The sequence below is a fragment of the Orbicella faveolata genome, unplaced genomic scaffold (genome assembly GCF_042242905.1).
Source record: "Orbicella faveolata isolate gen_17 unplaced genomic scaffold, um_ofav_v1 contig_48, whole genome shotgun sequence".
NCBI lineage: Eukaryota > Metazoa > Cnidaria > Anthozoa > Scleractinia > Merulinidae > Orbicella > Orbicella faveolata.
Genome location: NW_028301578.1, coordinates 12,952,501 through 12,978,110, shown reverse-complemented (window position 1 = coordinate 12,978,110; position 25,610 = coordinate 12,952,501). Strand labels below are relative to the sequence as shown.

General features: G+C 40.0%; 2 protein-coding genes across 3 annotated transcripts in view; one reads left to right on the top strand and one right to left on the bottom strand.

Moving 5' to 3' along the window:
• Window positions 1–228: 228 nt before the first annotated feature.
• LOC110039668 (archaemetzincin-2-like) lies at window positions 229–5,998 on the bottom strand. Of its 2 annotated transcripts, XM_089281284.1 has the most exons (7): window positions 5,492–5,998; window positions 5,250–5,381; window positions 3,623–3,780; window positions 3,193–3,306; window positions 2,269–2,377; window positions 1,365–1,447; window positions 229–832 (listed from the first exon to the last, which is right to left on the bottom strand). In XM_089281284.1, the coding sequence occupies exons 1-7, from the start codon at window positions 5,979–5,981 to the stop codon at window positions 737–739; spliced, it is 1,182 nt and encodes a 393-aa protein (XP_089137410.1). In that variant the 5' UTR covers window positions 5,982–5,998; the 3' UTR covers window positions 229–736. The 2 variants fall into 2 exon arrangements, with proteins under 2 accessions (XP_089137410.1, XP_089137411.1); XM_089281285.1 differs by lacking the exon at window positions 229–832 and having other exon boundaries at window positions 1,377–1,482.
• Window positions 5,999–6,228: 230 nt separating this feature from the next.
• The window catches only part of LOC110039620 (WASH complex subunit 4-like), a 22,596-nt gene continuing 3,214 nt past the window's right edge, over window positions 6,229–25,610 (top strand). Inside the window, exons 1-33 of the mRNA XM_089281083.1 lie at window positions 6,229–6,316; window positions 6,389–6,528; window positions 7,358–7,411; window positions 7,610–7,675; window positions 8,614–8,659; window positions 9,272–9,419; window positions 9,537–9,579; window positions 10,568–10,671; window positions 11,084–11,204; window positions 11,391–11,508; window positions 12,422–12,549; window positions 12,940–13,100; window positions 14,073–14,190; window positions 14,282–14,407; window positions 15,429–15,536; window positions 15,920–15,961; window positions 16,103–16,151; window positions 16,277–16,332; window positions 17,144–17,266; window positions 17,958–18,023; window positions 18,703–18,819; window positions 19,185–19,277; window positions 19,488–19,563; window positions 19,743–19,897; window positions 20,223–20,297; window positions 20,846–21,040; window positions 21,437–21,590; window positions 22,191–22,257; window positions 22,715–22,801; window positions 23,059–23,122; window positions 23,485–23,568; window positions 24,190–24,286; window positions 24,895–24,989. Of these exons, the coding sequence (XP_089137209.1) occupies window positions 6,271–6,316; window positions 6,389–6,528; window positions 7,358–7,411; window positions 7,610–7,675; window positions 8,614–8,659; window positions 9,272–9,419; window positions 9,537–9,579; window positions 10,568–10,671; window positions 11,084–11,204; window positions 11,391–11,508; window positions 12,422–12,549; window positions 12,940–13,100; window positions 14,073–14,190; window positions 14,282–14,407; window positions 15,429–15,536; window positions 15,920–15,961; window positions 16,103–16,151; window positions 16,277–16,332; window positions 17,144–17,266; window positions 17,958–18,023; window positions 18,703–18,819; window positions 19,185–19,277; window positions 19,488–19,563; window positions 19,743–19,897; window positions 20,223–20,297; window positions 20,846–21,040; window positions 21,437–21,590; window positions 22,191–22,257; window positions 22,715–22,801; window positions 23,059–23,122; window positions 23,485–23,568; window positions 24,190–24,286; window positions 24,895–24,989 (3,222 nt within the window). The 5' untranslated portion in view covers window positions 6,229–6,270. The remainder of the gene's footprint in view (window positions 6,317–6,388; window positions 6,529–7,357; window positions 7,412–7,609; window positions 7,676–8,613; window positions 8,660–9,271; window positions 9,420–9,536; window positions 9,580–10,567; window positions 10,672–11,083; window positions 11,205–11,390; window positions 11,509–12,421; window positions 12,550–12,939; window positions 13,101–14,072; window positions 14,191–14,281; window positions 14,408–15,428; window positions 15,537–15,919; window positions 15,962–16,102; window positions 16,152–16,276; window positions 16,333–17,143; window positions 17,267–17,957; window positions 18,024–18,702; window positions 18,820–19,184; window positions 19,278–19,487; window positions 19,564–19,742; window positions 19,898–20,222; window positions 20,298–20,845; window positions 21,041–21,436; window positions 21,591–22,190; window positions 22,258–22,714; window positions 22,802–23,058; window positions 23,123–23,484; window positions 23,569–24,189; window positions 24,287–24,894; window positions 24,990–25,610) is intronic.

Sequence of the window (25,610 nt, the reverse complement as noted above, 5' to 3'; positions counted from 1 at the left end):
TACATCAGATAGCCATGGAATGTACGACCTAAATGGATCAGGTCCCACACACAAACAAAGCTGTACCCGAAATTTTATAACGCCCAGTCCCAGGCCCTTAGGTGTGAACTTCGCTCTCCCCCGCGAGTGAAAGAGAAGAAACACAACGTATCTTTCCAAATTCTTGGTGCTGACCAAAAGGATTGCTGCTCCTGGGAATGAAATTGGGTAGTAATAATACCACAGCGGTCAAATGGTTGGATATCTTTTATTTGCATTGCAATTTATTAAAACATTACGGCTTTGGTGTGAAAACAGTACCTATGTGGAGGGCGTCTTAGTGTCCACGATAAATTCAGTATTTTATTTTTCAACTAAACGGGTCTTAAACATAAATGGGTTTTCACATGCATCTTTTCTCGCTTAATTCTCTTAATTCTTCTAAATGATACCTTGCTCTTGATTTAAATATAAGACAACGATACCGAACTAATCATGAGCTCATGAAGGAAATGAGTTTTGAAATTTGCTTCCCATGTCTTAGCGAAATGAAAAAGCAACTTTTCTTCTCATCTTTTAGAGAATAAGAGATTGGACTGCACAACAGTTCGCGTTTTGGCGCGACTTCGTTGTTGGGAGAGTAGGCTCGTTGTTAAAACGCGGTAGTTCGAAAAATACTGGGAACGAGCATGAAAACGAGACAAATTGAGACTGTTTTGCAGTCTTCTATGAGATAGATTGATTTACTCGAATCTGATTATCTGCAGTCATCAGATTCAGATATGAACTGTATTCTCGCTTCAAACCATCGCGCCTCCTCTGTCATTCCATGTGTCCTGGAAAACTCCGACAGCTTGAAGGGAGAGAGAGAGAGAAAGAGAAAAAAGAAACAAACAGCAACCTCGTGAATGAACTTCAGTCAGGTGAACGGAATTACATAAAATCCCCCATCAGTTACCAGCAGATAAAGCACAGTTGGTAAAGGGAACTACATGCCCGTAAGACAAGCGGATATATGACAAATCATAAATTTGAACTACAGGAGAAAAATTTAAAGAGACAAGGGGGAGATTAACGCAATTATGTGCGGAAGTTAAGCGTTGCGAAAATAAAACCTGGAAAATTTCAGGCTCGAAAGGGATCTAAAAAAAACCAAATAATTTTTCACTGTAGTAATGATCATAGAGCATTGCTCTTTTCTCGAAGTAGCGTAGATCGACCACAACCGACCAGCGACCTTTCTCTCTTTCTCTCTTTGCCCAATGAAAAGCTAGTGCGACTTCTGGTTGCTACATCAGCTTGCACTGCCAGTAAAGTGCGGAGTTGGTAAACACTTAATAGTGTCCGATATGTAACGTACGTAAGTATAAATACAAGTTATTTACCTTTTTGTATCTCTCAACAACGTTAAAGCCACAAAGATGCTGTAGTTTGTGAAGGTCAACTGGACAAAGATATATCGGCTGAGCTGCAGAAAGAAACAAGACGGAAACGATTAACAAACTATGCATCGTTTCCGTCAAAGAAATTTAGCCTTTTGGTTTGCTTTCCCACTCTCTCCCCGCCCTCCCCCCGAACTGACGTTATCTTTTCCTGCAAGCAAAAGCCACCCCATTTGAGGTAAGCTTACGGTCCCCTGTTCTCGGGTTCTTATGACCCGAAAATTCATTGGGAACACATTGCTTTTCAGTCTGTAGCTTGCAGTTTCCTTGGAAACATACGTGCGTTGTTACAATAGCTCATATATCGTGAGTTCTAATTCGATGGCCTTGGCCCAGAACGAGTTCAAAGGTTGGATATTTCTATTCAGTGAATGAAACACTATCCAGTTGGGGTGTCAACAAAATCACGATCACCACGCGATCCAGTGCAAGGCGTCACCTCAAACTACCGGAACAACGTGTATAACACAGACACCGGACCTGGCAAATGAGGGTCAAGGGCGTCAACACCCGGGGGATTCCTACATAAAGAGGGTGCTCGTTGGAAATTTTGAAAACAACCTCCACGAGGTACCATGAGCCTGTATTGTAGGCGTGGCGTGAAATTTTTTCTCCCCAAAGTGGTCCCAATTCTAACATGACACATCAACTCCTGTCATATTTTTTGGTACTGCAGAAGCTCCTGCTGTGGACCTTTTGAGGCTAAACACCCTAAGACGCACCAAATCTACTTTTTTAACCCCTAAAAGGTACGACGGGCACCCCCTTCATTTTTATATGGGAGTTCCCCCCCGGGGGGGAGGGCATTGACATGCTCGCACGACTAGTTTTATACAGTTTTACTCACCGAAATCCTCACTGAGGTGTCCTGAGCCATTCATACAGCAGGAAAACCAGATGCAATGATCAACACCTAATAGATGAGCAATCTCGTGCACCAATAGCTTACAACTTCTCTGAAGAAGAAAAACACATTATGTGGTGTGGTACTTCCATAGATTAGAGCTAAACTAAGCACACCAATATTTTGTTCCTAGAGCTACATTTTAGATCAAAATTTTCTCTGAGTAATCTCAATTCTCTCTTGGCCATGTAAGGTAAAGGTAAAGATGAAGTCTGCACACGAGCCAAGTGACCCATCAGGCTGGAGCTTATCCTGGTTTCTGTAGCAGGAAGTGACTAGGAGTATTTCCACTACCCCCTGGATGGGATGTTAGTCCATGACAGGGTTACCCCCAGCATTAAATTTGCCGTTACCCATTTATACACCTAGGTGGAGAGAGGAACTTTGAGAGTAGTGTCTTGCCCAAGAACACAACACGATGTCCCCGGCCAGGGCTCGAACCCGGACCGCTCGATCCAGAGATGAGCACACTAGCCATGAGGCCACCACATCTCCCACAATTTGGCCATGTAACAGAGAAGCCATAACCAGACCAGCCTCCTTAGTAGCCATCATGTAACACAATTCTTCTTGAGACTCAGAGCAGAGAAACACACAACAATCCAAATAACAGCCAAAAGAGACTGATCCTAGACTTACGTGAGATCAACTCATTTCTTTGTGTATTCTTGGTCTTCATTTGATGTCATCACTGCCATATTTGATAACAGTTAACCAAAGATTTCTCACTGGCTTCTTTTACTTGTGTTATCCAACATGGCTGCTAGGCCTTTGTAATTCGAATCTCTCGGGATTGGTTGCAAACCATCAGTTGCTTGCATCGGTGTATGTTATTACCTACATGTGGCAGTAGCATGAATCATTTACCTGTAAAACTATCTGCTTCTTCTTGAGTGGTTCCAGTTGTTTTGCAGGCCAGATGTCATACCAGTGTTCAGTGGAGAAAGACAAGGATGGATCATAACGGGCAAAGCTAAAAACCTTAAAATGAGGGAAAAGATCATTTCCATCAAATAAATCTCTTGACTGGATAGTTTTTGCTCAGCACAAATGACTTCAGATTGTGACTTCAAACAGTCAATCTGACCTTTAACCTTTTCAGCCATACAAATTATCTTTAATGATGTGCTTTCAATTGTTATAAATAGTGCTACATGTAGTTGGGAATATTAATATATTTGTTGAAATATCACAGCAATTTTCCTTTGTTGATCTTTTCCTTAATTCTAAACATTTGCATGGCTGGTTACCTACTAAAACCAAGAGGAAAAATAAGATGCTGATCAGTATTGCTTACAGCAACTCTTTGGTTTCCAGCTGCCAGTCCTGCCACAAACAAGTCAGGATCCTCCTCGTACAGATCTACCATGGTCAGACCGATCAAACAGAGTGCATCATCGGCAATCTGCTGCCTAAGTAGGTTATGGATGCTGTCTACTTTGAGCTGAATGTGTCCTGATGGAACAATAAAGATACATTCCTGACTGGTTGTCATGTGAACAATGCTAAACTTACGAGGCTCATTCATTCAAATATGGAAAATAATTATGACATGCAAACTGTTATCCATTACACACAAGCTTGTGGATCTCAAAATTGGCAATTCTAAGAGTGGGGCCAAGAGCACAGCTTGTCTGCTTCTCCTTTCTTGAACTGATGCAAGGTTTGACAGGATCAAAAACTGTTTCATTCTCCTCCTCCCTTTTAAAAAAGAAAAGTGACTTCTTCATCATCTCTTAATCTTTTGCAAACACATTTGGATCTGCTAATGTGAACTTAATCCAATATTATAACATAACTAAAGCAAAGCACGCACTCTGATTGGTTAATTTAGCGTCTACTATTTGCCCATGGGTGTACGCTGCTGACGTGTGTGCTAATATTTACAAAGCAAATCTTTTGACAGACATTGTTTCCAAAGTAATGGCCGACGTCCTTCTGCCAGAAATGCGAAACTGTCTTCACAGTTGTCTGAAGATGAAACTTTATCGAGTTACTGGTGTGCAGTCGGTTGTCATGAATGAACTTTCGTGCGCTTGTTTTCTCTTGTCATGTAAGACTACACGAACATTTTTTTTGTGATGTAGCTCAATAAAAGGACTTCTGTTGTTCCAATGTCTCAATGTTATGTTATAAAACAAATGGTAAACGCCATAGCATGCACTATTGAGTTATGGATGCACTTGGGAGGTTTGCTAAGCACTCAAGAAGCTAGAGTTGCACTCGGCTATTGCCTCGTGCGACTCTTACGCTTCTTTCGTGCTTAGCAACCTCCCACGTGCATCCATAACTCAATAGTGCACGCTATGGCATTTACCATTTGTTAATTTTGAGACAACAATGCATAAAAGTCTCGCACACTCATACACTCACTGTCTGTCATGCCTACTGGCACACAGGGCAGCAGCAGCAGTAGCAAGGTCTACATGACTCAAATTCTTTCAACTGGCTCTTTGGCCATTGGAAAGTCAATGCAAAGAGATCATTGCAAACATTTCATGGCACTGAGAATGGAATGCAAAGTGCAAGATTTATATGCCACCTTTGATAATCCTCAACACATTTAACGTTCAGCTGAATACTCTTAGCCTCCTAAACAGATTATGTTCACTCTTTGCTCTCATTCACATTAACTTCCTTCCCCTTGAACATACATTTTGCGGAGGGAGGGATCATGTGAAAAACTCAAGTAGGGTCTGCATAGGAGGCTACCAAAATCCTGATGACATATTCGACCAAGAATGCTCAGCCAAGATGGTAGGACATCAGTTATGGCCCTGTCAATTCCAAGCCTGCCCATGCCCTCCATCCCTCCAGGCATTTGACAGGTTGTAGGTCCCCACTATCAAATGCCCGTCGAATGCCAGGGAGGAGGGGGTATGGACAGGCTTGGAATTGACAGAGCCATTAGATTTATTACACACCATGAGCCCAACGATGATTGAGTTCTAGCTGTTTTGACTGTACCCGAGGGCTTTGCCTACATGTTCTCTTTGCCATGATTGATGAAGCTTTCATTTGATCATTCAGTTCATAATTCCAATATGCCACACCACCTGCAAGAGATGTTTCTTATTAAAAAAAAAAACCGCGTGTCTAAAGGAAAGATGGATTATAATCTGCCTGAGATAGTAGGCTTGCATTCTCCTGTCAACGTTTTCACTACCTTTCTTTGTGGGAAGTTTAAGCTTCACTGTTGGCAGAACAACGACAGGCAACGAATAAAACCGCTCTGTGTAGTCCGTTAAATCATCAATACAGGGATTGCCGTCCGAGACACTTTGATCGAAATCTCCTATGGGCAAAATGTAAATTTTCCCATCTGGGTATCTCTCCTTCATGTTCTTCCCCTCTGGATTAAAAGTTTGCTTGGTGTATTTTACTTTCCGTCCTGAAATCCAGGGACAAGTTCTAAAAAAGTTTTTACACGTTTGCCCCTCTTCGGTGTATTGAGCTAGCCAGTCGTCCACGCTATTGGGGTGCGGAATACGTTGGAAATGCGCATTTTCTGGCCCTGGTTCGAAAATTTTCGGAATCTTAGATAATCCTATTGCATTTCTACTTCGTTTCAGTGTTGGAAGACGAAATCCCGCAGCAAATGACACTCCAGGATTCTGAGGTTTCCTCTTCCTCGTTCGACGTTGCGTAGCCGCCATGTTGAAATCCTACGTAACCAGGCCTGCAAGAAATTGTCAAATGACATCTTTGGAGGGAGGTCTCGGTAAGCTGATTTGATTTGTTCTTAGCAACTGTAACTTCACTTCAGTCCCTTGATTATAAAGCTTTTTTTTACGATATTTTACAAAGTTTAGAATCATTTCATGATCATTTTGAGTTATCGCCCTCTCAGACTTGGTATTTTAAATTTTTAATAAACAATAACGTAGATTTATAGCCCTCCCCCGTTAGGAATGTCAGATTTGTTTATCACGTGACGATTCCAAGATGGAGGAAGGATGGCACTTGGATGCGTTCGATGACGGTTCTCTGAGTAAGTGTGATCTCTTTAAATAACCGTGCACTATAAATATGTAAATGTTAACGTAATCCTTGCTGTCTGTAGAAATCGTCGGTGAAGCGCAATTGAGGAAGTATGGCCAATTTTTGGAGGAATACGCGTCGCAATTGAAAGCTATCGAGAATGCTCTGGACGATTCTGTTGGAGATTCTTGGGACTTTAGCTTGGATCCCATCGCTCTGCAAGTGCGTACGCGGTGATTTAAAAATGAAATGCATTTTGGATAATGATTTGAGATTAATAGTGAATAAAACCTGAAGTTTGTAGTGTTTAAAACATATACCCGCCGGGGTGAGAGTGACAGAGTACGGGGGTGGAGGAGGAGATGGGGTGGTGGGGGGCGGGGGGGGGAACTTCTAAACTCCCGTAAAATTCGACAGGAAACCTGTTCAAGTTATGTCGATCTTGTGTTTTGATTATGGCTCTATTTCAGCGATGAGGGAGGTGAAGGGAGTTAGGTAGGGGTAGCTAGAGGGGTATGAGAATGTCCCACTTCCTGTCTCTTGTATACCAATTTCTCTAGTGGCGAATCTAGACCTCGAGCTAAGGGGGTGCGGGGGGGGGGGGTGGGGTTTGGCTTGCTCTGCCGGGTTTTCCTCCCTCTGCAATTTTTTTTTTTTAACCAAAAACAGGGGGGCCCTCCCCTAGATCTGCCACTGGCCCCACTCCTCACTTAGTGGTTCCCAGCACTTCTTTTTGTCACATTGTCTGCATTCCGATTGTTTGCATTGACCTTGAGATAGTGATTATTGGACCAATGCATATATTTTTTCTTTTGAAACTGAACAAAATGAAGCTCCAGTCTCCCAGGATGTGTAACATTATAATTTTACATGGCATTTGTCTTTGCAGACCAAATATAAGTTACTGAGAACATACAATTAAGTAGATTCTGATAATAATAATATTAATCACTATTATTCATGTAACAGCTTATTAATTTCTTTTTTTTTTTTTAATTTGGTCTATACCCAACTATGTAATGTTTATGAAATGATGTTTTCACTTGACCAGACTTTGCCATACGAGCAGTCCAGATTATTGGAGCTCATCAAGACAGACAACAAGGTTTGATGGATTGAATTTCCTTTTTAACAATAAGAAATAAAGCACATAATTATGTGACATTGTGGATGAAACAATGACCAGATGATTAATGGCAATTTATGTGTGCACTGGATCCAGTTAATAACAGTTCATTACTAGAACAAAGTTCTGTTGTTAACTACAGTGTGACCTAGCATACATGTACTTGTTTGATTTAAGGTCTTCAACAAAGTAGTCATGGTATTCGCTTCCTTGTGCCGGGAAATGGACCAGCTGAAACACGAGGTAAGAGATTTTGCAAAACCAACATAAGCAGCAACAATTTTATTACAGATCTGCTATCTAACTTAGTGCAAACCTGTGCTGAACATGTTTAATGTTTATCTCATTATACCAAGTCTTGGTCTTTGCCCAGCCATGCACATCTGTTTTTTCATTAAGGGCCGGGGACCAGGCAAATTGACCTGCTTTGAGGATATTGAATTTTATCTGCATGGTTGGACTATCCAGTGGAAAGTGTTTCTGACAAAGAAATCAGATTAGAAATAGTTTTGCCTGGTTGTGAAAACAAGTTGCCCTCCTGTTTAAAACATTATTGAAACCCCTGTAATAAGGAACAAGATATGGTAGCCTGTTGGATTGCATATCAGACTTAAGATCTAAAGGTCTGATGTCCAGTGCACTGCCATGATTTCTTTTGGTAGATTATTCAGTTTGTTCATTGCATCTATCTTCATCCAGATGAAGCAGGTACTTATAAGCTATGAGAGAATTCAGATTAAAAATTGGTAGTGTGGGAAAACCTGCAGTATGCAGTTGAACTCACATCCTATAATAAAATAAACATCTTAATTGAGCACTTCCCAAATGGGGCTTTTCAGGACCAATGAAACCAAATGATGAACCAATAATGCAAATGAACATAACATGGTTAAAAATACCATCTGGCAGGAGACAGACCAGTTGACTATTTACAAGTATGGCCAAGGAGTTGAAATAGGGTCTAGCATGAAACAACTCTGGCTTAGTGGTCTGAGCAGGACTTTAACCCACGACCTCCGGATTTCAAGTCCAGCACCCTAGCCAGTGGGCCATGCTGCCTCTAGGGGCAGGATGAGTTCTGGACAGATGTTATTGATCATTAATTTGTTAATAATTAAATACATAATTAATAATTACAATTAATAATTATAATTAATAATAAACTATAATACTTGTTTTAGGCCACTACAAAGTTCTACACTCCTCTGCTACTCTATGAAGAAGCTGGTATGTGAAAAAGAGGAATTCAGCATTATTAATTAAAAAAAAACTTGTATATTTAATTGGTCTGAACTGTTAACATGGTCACCGTGATGTTCCACATGTACTTAGAACAACAACACATCAAGTCTTATATGCACATCCAACACACTTAAAATCACTTTAAAAAAAAAAACATAAAGTTTTAAAAACTTTATGTCAAGACCTTATAGCTTGCAATATTATTACAATCCCATACTAATGTTGGGAGATCAAATTTTTATTACTATTAAAAAAGTGTAAAAGATATAGAATGATAAGTACGAGGAACTATGTGAATTATAAATTTCAATTGAGTGTTGAAAGTAATCAAGCAATTACTTTGGTTTTGGTTTTGGTTTTGGTTTTACTACGGTTGGTGATTGGCTTAGTAGTCTAATTGGTAAGTAATTAGTTTGGTTTTGGTTTTACGACACTCAATTGAAAACAGCTCTAATATATACAAAGCAATATGTAAAAAATCAATAACAAGATAAAATTAAAAATGACAAAATACATGTTTATGAACTGTAAAATCATCAGTCATTGTCTAACAGTAAACTTACTAGATATAATGCTTAAGTATAGTGGATTGTTTAGGTGGTGACAAAGACCAGCCCCAAGAGGGTGACAATCAAGTACATCTCGGAAGAATGTTACCTTTACTACAAGAAGTTTCTAGTTTTGTGACCCGCTCTTATGAAGTTGTCAAGAATGTGATTCAACAGCTGGCTTCTTTGTATTCAAGGTAAGAAAAAATATTGCAGAAGATCGGAAATTCAGTTACCCAGTATTATTGTCAGTTGTTCTTGATATAGTGCATACATGTATACATATCTTATGCGATTTTGAATTTTTTTGTTAGAGACGGCCCCAAGGTCATGGATGTAACAGGAGTTCATTTTACGGTAACTACTCTCTGCCCCCTAAAAATATGTTAAAAGAAATCACATGTTGAATTCTTAATAAAAGTGGTTGATGTGTTTTGCTACACCTACAGTGTACATGTAGCTGTAATGTAGTTCTCAGGCATGCCAAAAACAAATAACAAAAAGTATACATACTTGTAATAGGCTTAAAAATCCCAAGGCAGACCCAGTTGGCTATCTAGAAGCACGACCAAGGAGATTAATGGTCAGAGCAGGACTTGAACTTGCAACATCTGGATTTCAAGTGTGGCAACGTAACCACTCAGCTATGCTGTCTCCTTAGCCCTTGTTTTTTTTAGTCTGAAACACAGACCCTTTGCATAATTTGAATAACAATACTTTACATCGTTAGCTTCATGCTTGTAAATGTTTTCAGACAAAGGATTTTTCACATGAATGTGAGGCTAAGGATGTATAAAGTATTGTACTGCAGATTTAGGCACCACTTGTGCAAAGGGTCTATACTCAGTGGCAGATCTAGACTTTGAGCTAAGGGGGGTGGGGGTTGCTTGCCCTGCTAGCTTTTCTTCCAAAATAAGGGGGGGTGGGCCCCCCGGGCCCCTCCCCTAGATCTGCCACTGATACTGTACACTTGTATATTACTTAACAGGGCTGTAATTAAGTTTTAAATCACCTGTATAGCCTTGATCTTCACACCCGTAGCAAACTTGTTACTTTATGGGTGAATTTTATCAACTACACCAGTCACCTGTAACATCAAGGGTCCATCAAACATACTCAGCTGTAACAGGTGTTACAGGTTGCAGCCCTTATTCACAGCCCTGACTTAGACATATTGTATGTTGGAGAGCTGTTCTAAAATTGTGGAATCCACATATATTTTCTTTTACAAATCAAACTGTACCATTCCTTCCTCAGTTAATTCAATCAGAAACAACTGTGCTCAATGGTGGAAATTTACTGCTTGTTCTTATATGGAACTCATCAAAGCTATTTGTTTCCACAGACTGTATATGAACATCTTGCTGGTCTCATTGGGGTTCTGATCACTTTGGATGAGATTATTGATGCCAGTCACACTCTAAAAGAACACTGGAAACAGTACAGAAGGTACTTGTTTCCAAATAATGGTACTCAAATTATTAATTAAGTAATTTAATTAGAACAGCTTTCAATTGAGTGTTGAAAGTACAGTGTAATTCTAAGGCAATTACTTTAGTTTTGGTTTTGGTTTTACTACGGAGTGAGACTGGCTGATTGGCTAATTGGTAAGTAATTGGTTTGGTTTTGGTTTTATGACACTCAATTGAAAACCGCTCTCTGTAACTAATTAGTTATAATAATTAAATGATTTTGTGTATCTGCTGGCCAATGACTTGATATTGTAACAAGAAGTTAGATGTTAATCTCTCCTCGTCATTTTGTTGGCTATTGGTTTGTTGGCAGAAATGTTTTGGGACAGAATTCTGTCATCAAGAGGTCAATGTGTTAACTTTGCATTTTTCTTTTACATGAACTTTAGAATGATCAAATCAGTTTACCACAACACTGCTATGTTTGGTGTTGAAGAAGCAAAGCTACGTCCACTTGAAAAACTCTTGATGAGTTTAGAGGGGCAGCTTCTCGATGGTGTTATTTTGCAGGTATGCTAAGTTAATTTGTTTTAACTAACAAAAAAACGCTGCCTGTATGAGAAGACTACATGTAAACTAATCACGACAAGTAATTAAGTGTTCATTGTTATTATTATTATTATTATTATTATTATTGTTATTGTTATTGTTATTGTTATTATTATTCTGATCAGTTTATTAATGATTTATTTGCAGAACTGTATTGAACAGCCATTTGAAAGTCAGTATGTCAGAGTGGCCAGAAATAATGAATTTGCTGAGGAATTCCTCTTTAACATTCGAGTCATCTTTCAAAGTCTCGATACAAGAATGAGTATGTACCCTATATGAGCTTGAGTACTGTACATGACAAGTTAGGAAAACCTTCCCAATGTTTGATTCAACTTCAGTTCTAATTCTTGGGGTGTAACTAATGCTTTAACCCTTTGTCTCCCAAGATCTGAGTACAAATTATCCTTGTACACTGCTATAAATTTTATTTGAAGTTAGTCTGGGGATTTACTGGTGACTTGAAAAAACATTTCAAAGTTGATGATATCTTTCTATCTGGTTGAAAATGCATTGGTATTGTGAGGAGAATTTACATACATGTATCCATCAATCCTGGGAGTGAAAAGATTAATTTTAAGATTATTTGTCGTTCCACCTGCTTAATTTGCCAATGTCTTGCAGTACATGTAGTTGTACATCATCTCTCATTAGAAAACAGCCTTAAGAAAATACACAGATTGGTTTAAAATCGTGTTTCTTTAACTCGATAGAAACACAGAGCTAGCACAAGCTGTTGATTCAATGATGGCGCAAGTAGAGAGAACTTACATTTTGATGATCAGAGTAAACCAGTTTTTGTTTCCCTTTTTTTTGTCGCTGTGTTTTCCAAAAAAAAATAGTAGTGTATATACCGTGTACATGTACTTAGTAAAGTCCATGTCAGGCCTGTGGCCCATCCAGCTGGAGCGTAATTATCCCAGTTTCTTTGGCATTAAGGGACTATGAGTATTTCAGTCTACCCCCTCTCCCCTGGTCCTCTCTGGATGGGATGCTATTCCACTGCAGGGTTGCCCCCAGCATTAAATTCACAGGAATGCAGTGACTCCAGGCACGGCTCCAACCTTGACCTCTCGATCCAGACTCGAGCACGCTTTCAATCTGACTGCTGTGCCTCCACATGTATGTACTGGGTACAGCATACTAATACTTTGGTAATTTTTTGCCTTTAATCTCAGGTGAACCCCATGAAGTTGATCAGCGACAGAAACTTGTTGGTCTTCTTGGATTGTTTATCCTGCACTTTCAGCTTTACAGAGGAATCGACAAAAAGTTCTTCAGCAAGTTGTGGGATATCCACAAAAAAGTGAGGCATACAATAAATAAACTTTTGATCTTAATTCAGGAGCCGTTAGTATGTTTACAATCAAGACGACTTTTTTGTGGCTATCATGATTGTTTTTTCTCATAACATGTACACTGTATGATTGTAGCCTGACCTGTAGCAGGTGATCTTTGGGCTTGTGACGTAATCTAAACGTGGGCAAGGAAGATTGCGTGACAGGCCCAAAGAGCATCCGTGTAGGAGGCTAATATGATTGAGACCTTGACAAGAAATTAGAAGCAGATCACTGCAACTAAAATATTGAATTTCTTATTCATTAACCAAAGGCACTAGCCATCCATTTTACCGACATCCTGAAGAGAAAGTAACTAAAAGCAGATCACTGCTGAAAACATTTTTTTTCATTATTAGGTACCAGCCGTCCATCTTGCTGGTGACATCATGTTCTTCCCAAACGAGTTTCTCCTCCGAAGAATTCCTCATCTCAACAAAATCGTTGACAAGAAACAAAAAGCTTCCATGGAGACCTCCAAGGAACAGTATTTGACGAGCTGCACTCAAAACTTGGTCAGGTGAGATAAAAATAATGTTGTCAATTTTAAATACCAGGGGTGGCATGGCGAATGGAAAATGCAAGACTTTGCGAAACTGCAAGACAAAGTTAATGTTTCTCTTTGCGAGCCTGAGACATTTGTGTGACTGATACCTCAAAGTACATTTTAAATGCGAGAGTGAGGCATTCACGTTTCTGTTGGTTATGGTAGCTTATTAGGGCTTTTGACCAGCTTCTGTGAACTACCTGGAGCTGGAAATTCACTATTAATAGCACTATATGTATGTTGTGATATTCTAGAACAGGCGGAAAGTTTTGTGGAATTCAGACAATTTAGGATTTTTTTTGGAGGGGGGGGGGGGGGAAATCTGAAAGTAGCGTGGAAACTTTCAATATTGCGAAAAATCGACACTCCAAGACAGCTTCATGAAAAAAACTCAAGACTGCAAGACACACACATAACAAGAATGTGAAACCCATGAAATTCAACTAAATTTTGTGAGTCCCAGAGTTTTTGAAGGACTTTTTGCCACCCCTTTTGCATGTATTTGTCATCCTTACTTTCTATTGAGTTGTAATTGTCATTTATCTAGTTCTAGTCTACAAAATCAAACAGCAATCAGTTCTAAACTAAAAGATGAAAGCTTTATCCTAGTCATCATACCCACTATGCCAGAGTCTATCGCGGCTTCCATAATGTGAAATAAAGAGAAGTATTGCAGCTGTAGTTTCCTCAGGTTGGGATATTAAACTCCTGCAGTGCCCCTCTTCGTGCAGAAAATCATGTAATATTAGTAAAGAAAAATCAAGCAAAAATCTGATCATGTCATTTATTTGGGAGAGGGCACCCCCGTTTTCAAGGGGAGGGGGGTTACATTTAGCATGTACTGTAGCTTCTTCTTTATACCGCAAAACTGTACCCACGCCACTTGGACAAAAGGTCTGAAAACTGAAGAGATTTTTTACTATTTAATTGTCTTTGGCTATCTAGAGATGCACAGCTTTACCAGATGCAGGTCAGCTCATGGATGGTCCACATGGAGTCAGCTCTGACCAAGGGAGGTTCCTTGGTGGATGACCTCAATGCACGCTGTGTCCTCTTTATAAAGGTATGTTCAGTTCCAGTCTACAGGACCAGAGAATTACGACATGGGCTTCACCAGCACTCATTTTTTTCATGGTGCGTTTTTGTTTTAATAGGGTGTCCTTATTGCACACACTGTGAGTCACTTGGTGCGCACTATCATGAACATGCATCTGGTACTGTCCAAACCGCTGACCAAGGCTGCTGTGTTGGCCCTGTGCAGGCTCACGGAACTTCTCAAGGTGAGCGTTCGTTGAGAACTGTCAGTTCCATCAATGTGTGTGAATGTGTTGGGTATTTACTGTATAAACCTTAACTTCCTATTGGTTCGTCATTGCTTGCTTTATTGTTTCGCAGAAGTGTAAATTTTCAAAATTAAATTTAGCATTGAAAATTAAGATGTAACAACATGAAACGCTGCAAAACCTTATTAATCATAACATGTCGATGCTGATATCGTGCTGTCGCGAAGATCACCACTCTCCATTCCCAGAGGTAGAAAACAGCTACGAGCTGTTGAAAGATAGGTAAGTGAAAAATATTTTAGAAGACAAATAAGTTGCTTATTGAACTTGCAAGTCATTTCCTTTGAACTTGGTCAAATATACAGTCGTTTGTATGACTGCTTGTGTAATGTGTAGTACACCGAGCGTCTGAATCTAATGTGGCATAACCCTAACCCTGTCATAGATTGTTTGCTTCAATCAACAGCTATCTTTCTCTGCACGCATCGAGTACTTATACTTAATAATTAGATTATGAGCTCGAGATTTCTATCGCGTGATAGTTGACGAGGGCGCAGCCCGAGTCAACTATTAGGTATAGAAATCGAGAGCAAGTAATCTAATTGTTTTAGTATAAATCTACTAGTCATTCAAAACTTTATCTAAATCCTCTTCACAGACACTTCCAAAATGCAAAGAAGCGGTCGCCAGTTTGTTAACAACTGCTAGGCTACTCACTATCTACAACAGAATAGATAGTGAGTAGCGTAGCCAATCAGAGAACAGCATTCATTATAGAACGCTAGTAGATTTCCACCAATAGATATTTATTATTAGCCCCCCAACTGACAGGGAGGGGATGGGGAACCAGCTCGCTATTTTACGAGCGTAGCCGAGGAGTTGAACTTGGGGCGTACCGAGATCAACTCCAGCTAAGTGGTCAGAGCAGGACTTGAACCCGTGACCTCCAGATTTTGAGTCCCGTGCCCTAACCATCCGGCCACATCGCCAGAGTAATATTCTGTCTCTTTTTTTACAGGCTATTGAGCACACGTTTCACCGGCGCAGTATGCTTATAGCAGAGAGTGTTAATCACATGATCCAACATTTGACGTTTATGGCGTTAGCTTGTATTGACACTGCTAAGGTAATGTTGGTGCGTCTTACTACAGCAAATAACACACCATTGTAAAATACATGTAAAGCTCCTCATTACTGTATTGATGCTGCCTTCCTCGTTGCATAAGGCCTCAGTATCGATGCAGAGATATGTATTTCTTATTTTTACACTTTGTCTGGACCATTTTAAGTGCAGTATTTACCTGCTCGGAGTTAAACAGTTTCAGGAGTATATTAATCACCTCAGTGACCGAACCTTTCTCTTCAGTTGATAGGTCGTCTGATAACCAAATATTTCAGTGATATTTTCAGTTTGAAAACTTAACACAAGCGAGTTGCGCAGTTGGGGATGGGCCTTATAGCCAAATGTGCCTTATAAGCGAACTACGGTATTTACTTTTCATTTTGCAGAAGCGTATCGCAGCAGACAGGAAATACACAGACAAACGACTTGTAAGTGCTATTTTATTTAAGAATTGCCTCAAACTCTTGTTAAAGTCAGAGATTTCTAAACACTTTTATGAAAACTGAAGAAAACGTTGTTGACTCGAGACACTGGATAATTGTTGTTAACAACTTATTTGTGTGTTTCAGGATGTGCTGGCAGCTCTTGTTTTGGTGCAGAATGCCCTGAATGGCCCGGGTATGACGTAGAACCTGCTAATCTTTAATTTAGAGTTCTTCAGAGTGACGGGACGTTTTTTTTTTTTAGTTATTCTCTTTGCTCGCGACATAAAAATTCTGATGTTGTGATTTCTTCTACTGTAGCAACAAAGGAGCGCAGGCTTGTCACCATGTTGGGCCTTCATGTCGGAACACAAATGGTATGTCTTTTCACTTGTCTCTGTTGATCATGATTGTACATAGAATAGACATGTATACATGACGACAATCTGTACACCACATTTTTGTGGATGGTAAACTCTTCTGAGGCACCTTCCACACTACGCCGGAGAAATTTGAAAATGCAACTGGCTTATTCTACGGTTAGGCCTACCATCCACACTAATCCGTCACAGAAAACGGAGCTTTTCGAAAATACTCTCTAAACCGGATAAATTTGAAAACGCCAGCTTTGCGTCTTAGTGTGGACAGAAAGCATTTTGAAAACGGAGCTTTTCGAAAACGATGGCATCGCGATAACCATGTGATTTAACTGCCCGGGTTTTTCTCAAACACAAATCCAAAATGACCGGTGATTGTTGCGTTTTCAAATTTCTTCGGCGTGATTTGGATGGAAAACAGTTGATGCGTTTTTTGAGAGTGAAAACACCGTTTTCAAATTTCTCGGGCGTAGTGTGGAGGGGGCCAGAAGCTCTGTAAATTAATTCTACGCACTTACAGGTGTACTACAAATACATTTGCTGTGCATTTTGCATGTTTGTCCGAGTTCCTTTTTCTGCATATTTTATGCATTTGTTTGTGTGCAGCACAAACTGAGAGTGGAGTGGGTCCCAGTGTGAACAGTGCTTCCTGCTCTGAGCCCAGGCTACTTGCGTCTGCGCTGCGAGTCTTTCGCGCCTTTTTCGCATTCGTTCCGTAAGGATTTCAGAGGCCGGAGAAAAGTCTAACCCTCTTCAGAGATAGTTCTCCACCCATTCACTTTGAAATAAGTTGTGTTTGATTTTCATACAGAGATCATTTAGGGACGATGAGATGGCCAGTTTAACCAGTGTGATGAAACGAATAAATCTCATCAGTGATCTGAGAGGAAGAGTCAGGAAAGCTTGTGATTGCAGCTTCATTCACTGGCACAGGGCAAGTTGATGTATTTCAGTACTCAGTTGAATTTATATCACGGTATATCGGGTGAAAACTCCCCTAGGATCTTTCACTCGGGACATTTCTCTCCGTTAATGGAGAGCTAACGTCCCCTCCTTTTCATCATCTTAACCAAGATCTTTTTAGACGTTTGTAAGCTGATGAAAATGAAACGTGGGGCGAGGTGGCGGGGGCAAGGGGGGGGGGGGCGGGGGAGCGCTGGGGACATTTCTCACTCGGGACATTTCTCGAGACATTCACTGGGGACATTTCTCTCCGTTGTTGGAGGGAAAGTGATGAAAGTGAAACGTAGAGTGAGGTGGCGAAGGTAGGGGGAGGGGGGGGGGGGTAATGTCAGTTTGTCAGTCGATGAGCCAGTGGATCATTCGATTAGCCGTTCGTTCATCATTCGTCGTTCGTTGTTGGTCGTTTATCGTCCTTCCGTCCGTCCGTCGCTTCCTCCCTTCGTTTCTATGGTTAGTTCAATTTGTACTTCGTCAGTTTGTTTGCGATAATTCTGAAGTGAATCTGTTGAACTCTGGATCAACTAGTCTATGAATTCATGATTCGGTTGCTCTTTAGAGCAATTTGATTCATGTGAACGTTTCAACAGGCTAAGGCAATACTAATTCTATGTAACCCTTCAGTCCTAAATACAGCTAATAGTGCTCCCTTATCTCTTTTGTAGGAGGTGGTGTTTCCAATTTATTTGGATGATCTGTATGACAGTGCTACAGATGTTCATCGAATTCATGTAAGCCCTTTTAACTAGCACAAACTCTTTGTTTCCCTATAGTACTCCTAACGCTAAAACAATTCACCAAAACAAATCTTCTCGTAATTCGAAATACTTTTGCGGAAAACATTTTCGAATTGATGAAATCCTCGATTTTCTTTGCCCTGACGAAATCTCGAAAATAGCACAAGAAACGCCGCCATTTTGTTTCACGACCGAGTTTTTAGGGGAATGGGTCCAGTGGCTATTGTGGCGTCTACACAGGCAGGTGGAATCTCTCGCGGCCACTCATTTGCTTCAGGATTCCCTACATATAGACGAGTAACGGAGCAGTTGATTAGATTTCCAATGCTGGCTAGCCTGTAAACAGGCTCCAGCTTTAAGGGTCTGATCGCGGCTGGATGGGCTGAGAAGGAACTGGCTGCCTCTTTCTTCCGCTTTCTCTTCGTTCCATCCTTAACTAAAGATCCTGTTCACAGGCTAGTGCTGCCTGCCGTGGTCTTTTCCATTTAATAATTTTTTGACAAGGTTCTGATCCATTAGCCCTTGTCACAAAAGACAGCGTTCAGTTTATCCTGACTTCACATAAGTAAGGACATTTCGTGACAAAAGTTTCCTTGAGTCATTCATCATCGTCTACGTATGCCCTGTTTAACCAAGTGGCCTGTCTTTTCAACTTTTCCGTTTCTTCCTTCAGTACATGATTGCCGCTTTAGGAGACTGTGTTCCAGTCCTCCAGCAAGTGAAGCACGAGCCGTCGCCGCAGGTTATGCTGGACTTGTTTGAGAAAGAAATTGGTGACACGCTAAATGAAGTGAGTATACCCAAACGTCGTGGTTTGGTAACATTGTTTATAACTGCATGTCTAGCTTGAAAGTATGTTTTAAGCAGTACGACCTAGCGTGACAGATTTGCCAAAATTGCGTGATTTCATGTGACAAGATTACTTGAAAACAGCATGAGACAGTGTGGCATAGGGTAACTGGTTTTGCCAAAATTGCCTGATTCGTGTGACGACTTTATTTAAAACAGGGTGATCCAGTGTGGCATAGGGTAACTGATTTTTCCAAATTTGCGTGATTTCGTGTTATGGCGTAGTTGTAGGGTCGCATGACATAGCGTAGCAGGATGGCCAGGACAAGCGTGACCTAAAGTTGATTTTCTTTTTTCTTCGGCCAGCACTTGCTTCAACCATTGTGCCGTGACATTGAAACAGATCTACGACTTCACATTCATCAGCATTTGCAGCTAGATGACAGAAATCCTTTCAAGGTTGGTTTGTTTGTTTAGTTTATTGGCTATGTACGGTTAAGCTTGTTTTGCTTTTTGGTCAGTTTTGAACATTTGATCAGGACTGTAGCAAAGTAGTTTTAACTGTGCTGTGCTTGTAAATCTATAATAAGAATATTCAGATTCTATATAAATGATCGGTGTGTCGTTTTGTTGTGATTTGACTAATTTTTTATCTGTTCATTCATGCAGGTTGGAATGAAAGATCTCTCTCAATTTTTGAAAATAAGGCCAATCCGATTCTTCCATCAGTTTGTGAACATTAAACGTAAGTTCCTCAATTTTGGCAACAAAAGGTGCAAAGTTGATGTTAACCGGTTCTAACTTTTACATTGTAAGTCTGTGGATGAAACCCTAGTGTGCGACCATTCAAGTGAAAGCTATTCAGCAGTAATTTCATGTGGTGCCATTTATTTGTCAATTCTTTTGAACTGTTTCTCTTTGTAGAACACGTGACGCATTACCTGGACACGACGTTTTACAACTTGACCACAGTAGCTCTTCATGACTGGAGGACGTATGGTGAGATGAGAAACCAAGCGAGTCAGAAATACGGCCTGGAAATGACTGAAGCACATTTACCCAGTCAGACACTTGAACAGGTGACTACATAGAGCGATCCACTCTCCAGTGTGTACCTCAAAAGTCCAGCAAGTGGTGTTAAAATCAGTCACTTTTACTATTGTCATGCGGTTTAAAATTCGTGAATAGCGCCGTAGTCTTGTGGTTAGCAGCGTGACAAAATGTGAAAGGTATCCCTGCGATGGACTTACATTCCATACAATCCAGCGGCGAGTAGGAAAACACCCAGCAGCTCTAGCGGAAATTAGGGAACCCCTGGTATTGTGGGTCACTGCTGGCAAAAACAGACTTCTCTTTTTGCCTCTTTCTATAACCGTGGTTATTTTAACTTTTTTTTTTTTTCAGGGTCTAGACGTGTTGGAGATTATGCGTAACATTCACGTATTTGTTTCTCGATATCTTTACAACCTCAATAATCAGGTCAGATTTCCTATATTGCAATTGATAACGAAAATAGAGAACGATAAAGATTTGAGAGTGAAATCTATTTCTTGTTGTCCCGCACAGGCTTTTTCATTTCGAGATCTATTTTATTCCCGAATGAATCTTTCTACCTTCTATTTCCCCCATAATATTGCCCTTTTTTCTCTGATATTTCCCCTTTCCCCAGGTATTCTTCTTTCTCCCTGATATTCCCCTTTTTCCCCTGATATTTCCCCTTTCCCCAGGTATTCTTCTTTCTCCCTGATATTCCTCTTTTTTCCTTGATTTTTTCCCCTGATATTTCCTCTTTCTCCAGGTATTCTTCCCTCTCCTTGAGATTCCTCTTCTTTCTCCCGGTCTTTCTCTCTGCTGTTGGGGACCACCGTTGCATCAGAGTAGAACGTTCTCAGAATACTTTCTTAGAAGCGGAGAAAAATGTGGGAAATGGGAAAACTGGAATTTAAAGTAAACGAAAACCACGCCAAGATTGAAATGTTAGGAATGAAAGGTTAATAATTATTTAACTTCGTCGTTGATTATTTCAGATTTTCGTTGAACTGGCGTCAAACAACAAACATTTGAACACCATCAACATCCGTCACATCGCCAACTCCATTCGAACACACGGCTCTGGAATCATGAACACTACCGTCAACTTCACTTACCAATTTCTGCGCAAGAAGTTCTTCATCTTTTCACAGTTTCTGTACGATGAGCACATCAAGGCAAGGCTCATCAAGGTAAACTTCAGTGGCTATATGCTTGCGAGGTTTTAAACACGACTTTGAGGAGATAAAAATCCATAACTCGACCACAAAAGCCAATCAATAATGGTTTAATTTTGTAGAACAGTGTTTGACATATCACAGAATCACATTAGCGAGTGAGAGTGACAAACGTTGGCGAGGATGCAAGTAGATTACAATTTGGATGTACTAGCTAATTTTGCTTAGCATTTTCAAATTTGGTAAATGCATCAGTGATAGTTTGATTTAGTTGTGATGGAATGGACAACTGACAGAAACACATTGGGAAGTTGTTTTCAAGGCAAATTATGGCCTTCTGTAAAAGGTTTGTTCGATTCAGTAACTTTCTTGTATGATATTCTGTGTCTGTGACTCTTTTTGTTGTTGTAGGATATTCGTTTCTTCAAGGAAACAAAGGAACAGTCTGATCAGAAATACCCATTTGAGCGGGCAGAGAAATTCAACAAAGGAATCCGCAAACTTGGTTTGACTCCTGACGGACACACGTACCTGGATCAGTTCAGAGTGTTGATCAGCCAAATAGGTAACGCAATAACTCCGTGACAGATCAGCCAGATAGGTAATGCAACAACTTAGTTTCCCGTGACAGATCAGCCATATAGGTAACGCAACAACTTAGTTTCCCGTGCTTTTGATTTCGCGTTTAGTTTTCTCTTGATAAGTGTAAATTAAAGGCAGTCTTTCACTTTGTAATTGTCGCTGAGTTCAAAAACATTTTAGCACAGTTAAAGGAAATACAAGAAGTCAAGATTCACATGCCAACGGATGACTGACGCACCATTAGAAATAAAAGCTAAGAAAGCTGTGAAATTTTGACATTTTGACCGGCGTACCATTAAAAGACTGACTGCCCAAGACTGAAGAAAGCTATGAAATTTTGGAGCTAGGTTGGGTAGATAAAAATCGAGCTGAAGAGGAAGGTGTAGATAAAAACCATTCTGAGTTCTCTCAACAAGTGTAGAACTTATGATCTTGCGAGAATTACTCGGATCCATGACTCCTGTTGGAATTCCTTTCCGGAATAGCTTGTGTGACTGAATAATTATCTTCTTCAACAACAAATATGAGTTTTGCAAGTTTTTGTTTGCTTTGTGTAACTTATATGTTTTGCCCTATTCTGTAGGGAACGCCATGGGGTACATTCGTATGATTCGCTCTGGAGGACTGCACTGCTGTAGTAATGCCATCAGGTACAGTCCTGTTCTTATTTGTTGGCCTTGCTCGTTGATTTTACAGTTGAACTTTCCTTTGAGCAGAGAGCCTTTGGACAAGAGAAAGTGGCAACTTGAAGCGTTTGTATGTGGATGCCTTCCCCCACCCCCACCCCCATCCCCCCCCCCCCCCCAAGAGAGGACTTCATTAGCGTAGTTTCAACTTACGTTCATTTAGAGAAACAATTGTTCTTTGTCAAAATTTATAAATGTTGTTAAATTAGTGTGTGCTGTTAGGTCGCTTTAAGCTCGGCACTGAATTTTGGTGTTCAGGGGAAAGGATAAAATCGTAAATATTACCAGCACTTTTATCTTGGGTTAGCTACAATATCTCCTAGATTTTCGTAATTCTCGTCACCTGTGATTAACCTCGTATTGTTATTGTATACAGAAGTAGCTATTCGTCACTCTTTCGTTTCTTATTTGTCCTTTGCAGGTTCGTTCCTGATCTTGAGGACATTGTGTCGTTTGAGGAACTGGTAACAGAAGAAAATTTATCAGAGGAATCGAAACAGGCTTCCAAGTGAGTTTTATCAAAAACAACAATAAATAAGTTCCGAGGTTATGCAATTCGGTTGTGCGAGATTTCAAGCATACTTGCTGCACTTCTTGTAGTGTCATGTCTTTAAACGAGAAGGTTCTTGTACGCGAAGAAAGAAGTATATTCCCTCTACGTATATAGTGGAGCCTTATGTCTTCTTTCTTGTTGGATCTGTTCGGTGATTCCTTTTGTTGAAATGCCACTGCTTTGACGAAAAAGGTTTATGCTTCTTGTAACAGGATCTTGGATGCTGCAATAAACGACTTGGCAAAGAATTTTGCTGGTGCAACGGAATATTTCAAGGTATAGTATTACGATAGGCTTACTCAATTTTGTGCAGCAAGTTACCACTTGAAGGCAAAATATCATGTCCGATAAATAACTGCATCGCGTTTTTCGTCGCCAAGGTTGCTAAACAACGTATTTGTCCTGACTGCACCGCCATGCGCTTGACAATTTTCGGAAAGTACTCGTGAGAGTTCGTGCTTGTTTTTGATTGGATAACGAGAATCGAAAGGACTTCGCGTGCTTCAGCGAACATTTTCTCCCAAACACAAACAAAATTATATGTTGCTGTTAAATCTGTTATATAACAAAATATTTGTTACTTATCATGTTTGCCGTTAAATAAGTTTCATTGAAGTTTGCTCTTCTTTGTTCTTCAGCTTCTTGTCGACGTGTTTGCACCCGAGTTCAGAGGGAGCAAAAACATGCATCTGAGAAACTTCTATGTCATCGTCCCTCCCTTGGTAAACTTGCTTTATTTTCCATCCCTATCATAACGAACTGAGGCTGATAACAGACCCCCAATCCCCTCCTTCTAAAAAAGAAGGTTTTTTACATCCGAGGTTGAGACTCGAACCTCAGACGCAAAGAGCACCCCTCCCCCTCCCCCTCCCCTCCCCTCCCCGTTTCGTATCGTTATGTTTCGAGCATTCTGATGAATAGCTAAACTCTTTCATTAGTAAAACGAGGTGAACCTTTTTTTGCAACGCAATATGTCTTCTGAATTAGCCAACCAAACAAGAGTTTCGATTTAAACAACCCCAGCACTCATTGTGCCACTCTTGTAATATGTTAATTATCAATTACCGGGAATTAACTCTCGTGACAACAACAACAACAACGACAACAACAACTTTATTGTCTGTGACAACCAGCATACTTAAATCAGCGCAACATTAATTGATATCCGAAACAGAAAAAGCTGTTGGTAATTTTTTTAGTAACCTCTATGCTAGGACAGGATCATTGCATGAATTTCGTGGTAACCTTTTATTGCGCTTAATTAGTAAGTATTACAATCCACCAGTGTTAAGTTTGTGGGGACTTTTTTATTGTTATTTTTATAAGATTATATTCTTTTGCAGACACTCAACTTCGTGGAGTACATGTTAAGTTGCAAGGAAAAGCTCAACAAGAAAAACAAAATCGGAGCAGCGTTCACTGATGACGGCTTTGTGATGGGTAAGGTTTGTGCTCTCATTACTTCGAACTGTTCAAAGAAGTCGGTGAAACATAACTTAACCTTACACAAAAATATACGAGCGAACTCTTTCATTCCCAAGAGCACCTAAGTTTAAAATTTCAAACTTAAAGTTTTCACAATATATAATACGAAACAGCTCCGAATCAACGTACTACTCTGTAGTGTTCATTTGAAGGAAAACCTTGCAGTGCTTAGTTAATAGTACCACATGAAAGTACTGCTCAGTGGCTTTCACTTGAATGCAATGGTCACACACTAGGGTTTCATCCACAGAATCAAAAGTCACAACCACCTTGTTCAACATAATAAACAGCACCACACAAAAGTACTGCTCAATAGCTTTCATTTGAATGGTCACACACTAGGGTTTCATCCACAGACTTAAAAGTTAGAACCATCTTGTACAGCATAATAAACAGTACCACCTGAAAGTAATTCTCAATGGCTTTCATTTGAATGGTTACACACTAGAGTTTCAGAGCCTCAGAAGTGAAAGAATATATTCAGAAAACATGAGCCAATCAGTTAAGCAGACACTGGCGTACATTTTGACGGACCAGGTGATTAATGTAAACTTTTCTTTCAGGTGTGGCGTACATTTTAAAGTTGCTTGACCAATATCAGGAATTCGACTCCCTTCACTGGTTCCAGTCTGTACAGGACAAGTATGCCAAAGAAAAGGTGAAAAAATGCAGCTTATAGCATTGATTAGGAATAAGGCCCACCCTTCATCAATGCTCTCTTGTTTGCACTGGCATTATTCTAATAGCTTTTCCGCCTAGGGGATGGCCCAATTTGCAGCGATCTTTTAAAGTAATCTTCGTATTCCGTTAAGTTAACATGTAATATATCAAATACGAGGGAGAGTGTTTCATCTCGTTTTCAAACACGAAGGAGTGGAAAATTGGAAACAGGACGCGGATTATTTACCGCAAAGTTCGAGGTGATTCTAGGCACTGCCTCGACTGTATGGTGAATTTTCTCAAGGAGAAAACGGAGAAATCGAATCGCAAAAATCGAAGTTAATTAGATCAGATGTGCAAATACATGAGTTGAAGAATACAAAATCAAGGTTTTTTAATGGTCAGTGCTAGTTGTCGGTTATTTATATTAAGCTTGTCTCTGATAATAAAGCTATGTCTCTGCATCAGAGTTTTAACTTGGCTCTGAAAAAGTCCTTTTGCCTTGAGGGTCATGCCTTTACCTCTACTTATTAAAATGATACAAAGAAATTAGTTTGATATTTCTTTTGTGTAGTATTTTTTGTAATATTTTCTGTAACACATTTTAGTGATTATAATA

Excerpts from the sequence above, each read along its gene's own strand:
- LOC110039668 (XM_089281284.1), bottom strand. The coding sequence starts at position 5,981 with ATGGCGGCTACGCAACGTCGAACGAGGAAGAGGAAACCTCAGAATCCT. Across the intron at positions 3,781-5,249 it reads CAATCATCGTTGGGCTCATG|GACACATTCAGCTCAAAGTA; the intron begins GTGTGTAATAAA and ends TTGTTCCATCAG. Across the intron at positions 1,448-2,268 it reads ACACCTCAGTGAGGATTTCG|CTCAGCCGATATATCTTTGT; the intron begins GTGAGTAAAACT and ends TTCTTTCTGCAG.